The sequence below is a fragment of the Camelus ferus genome, chromosome 17, assembly GCF_009834535.1.
Source record: "Camelus ferus isolate YT-003-E chromosome 17, BCGSAC_Cfer_1.0, whole genome shotgun sequence".
Lineage (NCBI taxonomy): Eukaryota > Metazoa > Chordata > Mammalia > Artiodactyla > Camelidae > Camelus > Camelus ferus.
Genome location: NC_045712.1, coordinates 49,149,156 through 49,157,273, shown reverse-complemented (window position 1 = coordinate 49,157,273; position 8,118 = coordinate 49,149,156). Strand labels below are relative to the sequence as shown.

General features: G+C 51.8%; 1 protein-coding gene across 1 annotated transcript; it reads right to left on the bottom strand.

Annotated features, from left to right (window-relative positions):
- Positions 1 to 574: 574 nt before the first annotated feature.
- EOMES (eomesodermin) lies at positions 575 to 6,568 on the bottom strand. Its single transcript, XM_006187190.3, has 6 exons — positions 5,658 to 6,568; positions 4,505 to 4,659; positions 3,567 to 3,688; positions 2,951 to 3,109; positions 2,801 to 2,862; positions 575 to 1,992 (listed from the first exon to the last, which is right to left on the bottom strand). The coding sequence occupies exons 1-6, from the start codon at positions 6,566 to 6,568 to the stop codon at positions 1,254 to 1,256; spliced, it is 2,148 nt and encodes a 715-aa protein (XP_006187252.2). The 3' UTR covers positions 575 to 1,253.
- Positions 6,569 to 8,118: the final 1,550 nt, after the last annotated feature.

Below are 8,118 nucleotides of genomic sequence, written 5' to 3'. Positions count from 1 at the left end.
CACTGGGAGATGCTAGAGCCTCCTGTGGGGGGAGTTGGATGGCGGGACAGTGTTCATGCAGGAGGAAGGGGAGACGAGGAGGCAAAATAAACCCACGGTACAGAAGACAGAGTTATGCCTGTTCCCTCAACGAACCACATTTATTAAAAATGACTGAGACTACATAAAAATCGAAGATCTCTAAAAAGCCAACAGACGCTGTGGCGTCACGTTTCCGTTTATTCACATTAATTACCAAGCTGGGTGGTGGGGGTGGCGAAGGAAGAGGATGAAAGGGGAATTTTCCTTAACACGTTGAAAGTTAGTACAGAGTTGCTGAATACATTCTTAACTATCTAAGAAGTAGACAGAATAGATTCCCATACATTGGGGGGATGATGGGGGAAACTTCCCTGGCTCCTGCAAGCTGTCCTCCGGTGATTTGCAAATTCTTTACAAAGCCAAAGCACCAATTTTACATAATCTCATATACCTACGTTGACTATTTGTACAATATTTTTCACAGTATTCTACAGTGTATCTAAGCACACACAACTGTACACTTTAAAATTCTCTCTTTTTCTTTTTCTTTTTCTTTTTGGCAACTCCCTCCCTCGTCCCCTCCTGAGTCCTACTAGCCCCCTCTGGGCACACAGCAGAGGCCTAGCCCACGAGGCAGTCCTGATCCAGGGCACACATGGCTTCTTTCAAAAAATCTGGGAAGAATCAAAGTCAAGTAAAACCAGCCCCTTCACAAAGTTCTTCTGGTCTCCCAGGCCTAACGTCTTTTGTCCCCAGCAGAAAGTTACCAGCAAAAAAGTCCTTGTTGAAGCTGAAGGCCTCCCCTCCTCCTGTAGAAGCCAAACATCTTACCACTCTGGGCTTCCATTTGCTTACAGATTTACAAATAAAAACGAGAATCAAAGCTTTCACATCCTCTGATAGCATTAGGCACTCAATCTTCACAGCCCAATTCTCTGAACGTCTAGCGTCTCCAATAAATAAATCCGTAACTTTGAACAACCTTCAAATTTTAAAACGCTTGAAAGTCCTCCGGTACATTTATTTAAAAAAAAAAAATTGCTAGGCTTGTTTCAGTTACCTGCAGCAAATCAAAAAGCTTTGGCACCTTCTTTTAGGAAATTGCACAAAACAGGGTGCATCAGGGTGGAAGGCAAACGTCTTTTTGGCAAAGAAGACAACAAACAACAAAAAAACACCACCAAGTCCATCTGCCTAAAGTTAGCTGATTTTTGCGAGGTTAAAAGAACTCTTCAGGGAGTTGTGTAAAAAGCATAATAGCCCCCCATGCTTTTCGAGGTGTCTTTGCTGTAGTCTTCAGCGTTAATGTCCTCGCATTTTATGGAGGGAGAATTCTCGTTACTGGAGGTGCTGGGGGACAGTCGCCTTCGCTTACAGGCACTGGTGTAGACGCCCGAATCGTTGGAATCCAGAGACTTGATGGAAGGGGGTGTCTCTATCCAAGAAGAGCTCATTTCTTCTTTGACTTTCTCCTTGGAGAGCTGGTCTTCAGAGAACACAGGGGGGCTCGTTCTGGAGGTCCATGGGAGTCCAGCTGCCATCTTTCTCTGATAAGAGCCTCTACCTCCCCAGCCCGCCATGGCAGGGAAGGTGGGGTCTGGGTAATACCCCAGGGCATGGGATGTCTGGAGGGGCAAGGATTTAATGCCATACGGGAGCAAGGCGCTGGAAGTATATTCAGACTCATAGGAACTGATGTCTAGTTTGTTGGTCCCAGCTTGCTGGACAGGCGTGACAAGCCACCGCTGGGGAGGGTTGGTCACCTCTTCGCTCTGTTGGGGCGAAAGGAGGCCGTTGGTCTGTGGCACGGTTCTCTCGCCATTATAATATCGGGCTGGAGGTAAAGTGTTGGCAAAGGGCTCCGGGAAGAAGGACTGAACGCCGTACCGTCCTCCAGGGACAATCTGATGGGATCTAGGAGAATCCGTAGGAGATGGAGTTAACCTGTCATTTTCTGAAGCGGTGTACATGCTACAATATAAAAAGAAACACTTAAAAAAAAAAAAAAAGAAAGAAAGAAAGAAAGAAAACAAAGACCCTAATGTTGTCCCTAAACAATCTGCCTCCCAGGAATGAAGAAGGCTCGAAGACTGGGCTTTATAATGGGAGGGCTGCACTGGCCCATTTAAGATGGATGCTTGGATCATCAGGGGAAAATTTCCCACCACGCAAGAAAAACTTTCCTCCCAAGACATTAAGTATTGAAACTACAGAAAATCCACCTTCACAAGTCCCAGAACTTGAAGAACTCAGAGCAACTCTCCCTGGAGTGGCAGGGAAGGAATGCTGGCTATGGGATTAGAAATCCCAGATTTAAAGGCATTTGCAGGGTCTTGTTTGATGTAGTGAAAAATGACTTCTTCTTAGTGTCAGGGTTTTCTTATGTTAAAAAAAGAGAGAGAGAGAGAGGGAGTAATAATACCTGCCCCTGAGAGAATTAAAAAAAAAAAAAAAAACAACAACAACTGGGATCAAATGAAAAAGAAGGCATATAAATGCAGATTATGAACATTTTGAATCTCCACTCAAATGTTAAAAAAAAAAAGCAGCTCCTCATCTTTAAGCCTTTAACATTTCTTAAGAAATTAACAAAACCCTTCTGGGAAAATTCTAATGCAAGATTAGTCAAGGAAAAAAAAAAAAAAAAAAAAGGCAAAGATCAAAATAGCTAAAAATCCCAAACGAGAAAGCTCTTCCTAGAATATGGTCTCAAGAAAGTGTCTGATCCAGCGTGTCTTGTTCAAAGATGACCATGCAAGTAAAACAAACGGGTACTTACGAGTCATAGTTGTCCCTGAAGCCTTTTGCAAAGGGGTTATGATCAATCTTGAGTTGAGTTATCTAAATAAGGGAGAAAAAGTCTTTGAGTGTTTTGGCTCTCACGGGGGAACTCGTTTTTAGAGATTCTTGGGACCTTTGGGACACTCACGTCGGTGTTCTGGTAGGCAGTCACCGCGATGAACTGTGTTTCTGAGAAGGTGAAGGTCTGAGCCTTGGAGGGCTCATTCAGGTCCTCCACGCCGTCCTCTGTGACTTCCACGATGTGCAGTCGTGGTTGGTACTTGTGTAAAGACTGGAGGACTATCATCTGCAAATGGTAAAGAAAGAATCGCCAAATCTAAAAAGTCTCTTGGAGGCACACACACAAAAAGTCAGCTTTTGACAAATTACATCTTTTAGGATGGGACTCCTGCTGTTTGCCGCCAACAGCTCACATCTTCTGGGTACATACGTGTGCTTAATAAACCCTCTCCTCTTGGTTTCCTAAACTCTCCCCAAAGATTTCAGGATTTCTGTTCCTAACAGTTAAGTCACCATTCTTGAAATCCAGTAAGAAAGTGAAAATAATAATTAAAAAATAAATAATAATAATAAAATAATAATGTAAAAGTAAAAATGAGAAAAGTCAAAAGGAAAACAAAAATGGAAAAGAAAAGACTAGCAAGAGGCCAGGAACAGGTAACAGCAAATATTCTAAATACAGTGAAGAATATTAGAAATAAAAGAGCTTCACAGCCAGGAGACACCCCCTCCTGTCACTCTACCTGCGTGTTGTTGTTATTTGCGCCTTTATTATTGGTGAGTTTTAATTTCCCAAAGGAAATCTCCTGTCTCATCCAGTGGGAACCAGTATTTGGAGACTCTGGGTGAACATACATTTTGTTGCCTAAGAGAAAATGAAACAAAACACAAAACCCAAGCACACAGGGCTGTTTAAAAATGGAGGGAGGAGGGGGAGGGTGCAGCTCAGTGACAGAGTGCATACCTAGCATGCCCGGGGTCCTGGGTTCAATCCCCAGTAGCTCCATTAAGAAATAAATAAGCAAACCCAATTATCTCCCCCCACAACACAATTTTAAAAATAAAATACAAAATTTAAAAAATAACTTTGAAAAAAGATGGAGGGAAGGGACGGATATTTATTACGAACGGGCAAGATCGGAGAGCTGGGGTTACAACACAAGTCTTCCAGCCTTAGGGGCTTAAGAAGGCCCAGTGGAGGCCAACCAGGGGCCCTGGGCTTCCAGCCTTCCTTGGACAAGGCTCAAAATATAAAAATGGAGCCTACAGGCGATGCCTCTTTTGAAGGCCAATCTGGCGGCCTCTAAAGCTAGAATGGCAAGATGGAAAGTTGAATTTTTATGGTAAACTCAGGCTCTGGGAGGCCTTTCTCAAGCAAAGATTAGAACGCCAGGAACCCTTGTCACCTGGAGAGTTTATGACAATTCCTTTCTCAAAGGTAAGGACTTACAGGGAAGGGCTGGAGTAGGGTCATGGGGTAAAATTCTACCTACGGAGAGGCAAGAAATCTGACTTAGCAATTCTCCCCCTTAACCAAAGAATCAGCACAAAGGCAACTCGCACGGACACCTGCAGGCCCCGGATTGGGAGGGAAGGAATGCTGGGTGTAAGCGTGAGTTGTCCGAGTCGGGGGCTCCCAGCCCGCCCCGCTCCGCCCCGCCCGGGCCTCGGCTCTCCTCACCCTGCATGTTATTGTCGGCTTTGCCGCAGGTCACCCATTTGCCCCCCTGGAAGCGCCAGTGGTTGGGGTCCGCCAGCACCACCTCCACGAACACGTTGTAGTGGGCGGTGGGGTTGAGTCCGTTTATGTTGAAGCTCAAGAAAGGAAACATGCGCCTGTGCGAAGGAAGAGAAAACCAGGAGACGAGAGATTCAAACCCGGACGCCCGGGAACCGGCCCCCCGCTCAGAGGACGACATTTAGAAGTCAACAGAACTAACGGGATACCAGTAGATAAAGTGGCCGTCACTACGTAAAATGTTCCTGAGCTGGCAACTCTTGGAACATCTCTTTTCGGAAATATTTTGCCGCCAAGTCAGTATTTCCCAAATACGCTTCTGCACCCTCTCCCAACTCAAGTTCCCGACCCTTTCAGGTGCTCATTAATTTTTTCCCCCAGGATGTTTAAAATCATTCATTTTTATACGCACAAGTGCAAGTTGTTCTCGTAAAAAAAATAAAATAAAAAAAAAGACTTCTACTGGTAACGTTTAAAGTCTCCTCTGGACGCCCCTCTCCCAACACCCACTCACTTTCCCTACTTGCTAGCAGTGAGGTATGTGTCCGAACTTTCTCAGGCCCGGGACCCCAGCCACATCGGACTCCAGGGTCCGCCTAACCACTACCCGGACCGACCCTCGAAGCCCGCGAGCCGGTCCACACCCTGGTCCCCCCGAGGCGCCCCATGGAGACCCCGGCGCCTAAAGCTGCGGGAGCCCATCTACTGCGCCCAGGGAAGCCCGTTCTTTCACCTTCCTCCATCCTTGGCTCCTAGCCGGCCCGCAGGGACCAGTGTACCGCCGAGCGGGCGGATCTAGTAAATCCAGCTTTGTGGACAAGCCCCAATTTCCATTTCCGCTTCCACCCAGGGGAGGGTGACGAGAGGGAAGGGGGGAAGCCACCGTAACCCGAGCACCGCGCACAAACCGCCGGTGCGCGGACGGGAGGGACACCGGATTGGAGAAGCGGCGTCTCCACTTGCTGCGCGCGGAAACTCACTCTCCCAAGCACAGAGCCGAGCGAGCGAGCAGCGGTCCCTCCTCTCCGCCATCCCCAGGACCCCACACCCACTCCTTACCCCCGCGCTCCTCGGGGCCCCTCCGCGCTGCGCTCACCTGCCCTGTTTCGTAATGATCATCTCGGTTTGGTGGCGGTGGAATTTGAGCCACAGAGGCCGGTTGCACAGGTAGACGTGGGCGCGGAAGCCAGAGCCAGGAACCCCCAGGCCCCCCAGTCCTCCGCAAGAACCCGCGGCTGCCGCCCCAGGGTACGGCCCATAGAGCGGAGCCCCCTGGCCGTACTGATAGGCGCCCGGACCGCCTCCTCCCCCGCCGCCGCTGCCGCCCGCGCCGCCGCTCGCGCCGGCTCCCGGGCCGAACTGCGCCCTCCCGGGTGGGCACACGGCCGCGGGGAAGCCTCCGGGGGGCAGCATGGAGCCGTAGGGGTAGCGCGCCCCGTTGGGAGCCGGGTACACAGATCCGTGGGGCGCCCCGGCCGCCGCCTGGTACGGGAAGAGCGAGCAGGGCGCGGCCAGCTCGGAGCCCTGAGGCCCGGGGGACTGGAGGTAGTAGCGCTCCGAGCTCAGGCTGTCCATGGAGTAGCGCGCGGTGGCGGCGGCGGCGGCAGCGGCGGCGGCGGCGGCGGCGGCGGCGGCGGCGGAGGGCATCTCGTCCTCCCCGCAGGGGGAGCCCTTGCGGCCGTCCGGGGGCCCTGGCTTGGCCACCGCCGCGGCGCTGGCGAAGGCGTCCCCGGCGTCGGCGTCACTGAGCATGGCCGCGGGGGCTCCCGCGCTGGCGGCTGCGGGCTCCCCGCTCCCTGCCTCGCACGAGAGGCTGCCCGAGAACTTCTTGGGCGCTTTGTCTAAGTCCAGCCTCTGAGGCGAGGGGGCCGCTCCCGGGAGGTGGCCGGCGCTCCCGCCGCCGCCGCCGCCGCCGCCGCCGCCGCCGCCTCGCGCGCTCTCCAGCGGGTAGAAGTGCGCGCCGGGCAGGTTCACCGAGCTCACCAAGAGCTGCTCCCCTAACTGCATGCTTTGCAAAGCGCAGACGGCAGCTGGCTGCTTCCTCTCCTGCCGCGGCCTTATTATAAAGGCAGGATGGGGGAGCCAGCGCCCTCTTCCGAGGGGAAGGTAACTTCCCCTTCCTCCGGTGCGGGGCTACCCACCTGGCGACACGCGGGGCCGCTAAGGCGCGCACTGGCGCGCCCTGAACCCCGTGTCCTTTCCGCAAGGAAAGCGCACTGAGTTTGGAGGCAGGATATGAAAACTGCCCGAGAAGCTCTCTCCCTTTCCTTCCCCGTCCTTTTTGCCTCTCTGGACTTCTACCCTCCTCCCCTGCACACACAGGAAAAAGAGGTCTTAGGTCTCTCTCCCCATCCACCCACCAACGCTAGACTTTCTGCCCTTCTCGACCGACTATCGGTCAAGTTGACCACTTGGAAACTTGTAGGCTGTCATTGGTTGCTTTATATACATGAGGCCAGGGAGGGGCTTCGCGGCCCCACAGCCTCGGGACCCTCCTATTGGCTGGTGGAGGTGACACTAATTCAATTAGGCATTTACTAATTGGATCAAGTCGCCTGCGACTTTCTTTTCCTTTAGCCTGATTTTTTTTTTTTTAATTTGAGACTCTGTCCTGCTGTGAGAATCAATCCTGGTGTCTGTATTAAGCTGGAGTTTAGGGGAACAGGGTCTCCATAGCAGGGTTCGTGCTTGGCACAGAAGTTGTCGAGTTGTCGCGGCGCTCTGAGCGGGGCATGTGGGGACGGGAGAGGGTTTCAGAGGCCGGAGGTAGAAATGCTCTCCAAGCCGATGGCCTGCAGGGAGGCACCGGTCCCCGAGGGTGGGGATCTGGGGCGAGTTGGAGAGAGGCCCAAGCGAAGTCTCTTTCCTCGACAGGGGCTGTAACTTCAGGCACGCTGTCCTCCTGACTGGGGAGGGCTCTCTGGCTTCCGACACGCAGGAACCACTTCTTTTTCGTCCCATTCTTATACTCAATGGGAAGCGTTTGTGGAGAGGAACCGGGCGTTTGGCTTTTGGGATTCTGGGGACGGCGAGCGCACACTTCCATCCTTGACGACCGAAGCCTGCAGCTTTCTGAATCAGAAGCCCCAGTGCGGTGGAATACCGGGGCCACCCTCATCCCCACTCCAGCACGCCTGCTTTCAGGAGGCAATCACTCTCACTCCCTGCAATTTAAAATCCACGCCGTTCGGTTTCCCTGAATCCCAGATCCCACCCCCCTGTCCCTCCCATCTTCAGCTGGGCCTGACACCGAGAAACAAAGGTTCCCCAGCAGCCGCGCGGTTAAGATTCCCTGCGCCTCTCCTCTGCTGCGCAACACAGAAGGTGGAATAATTAGTGAAATAATCAGTTTGATATTGAATTAAGCCCTTTTGCCCCAGCTGCCTGTTTCTCCCCTGCGTTTCAGCAGACAGCAGAATCAAGAGTGGTGCCGTCATATTTTATTGTTTTATTAATACAGAAGGTGTGGGGCACGTTTTCTTGCGGATAAGGAGAAGCCTGAATGTTTGCTGTGAATAAGCAATTACAGACGCGGCATGTAGTCGCCCCGGGAGCGC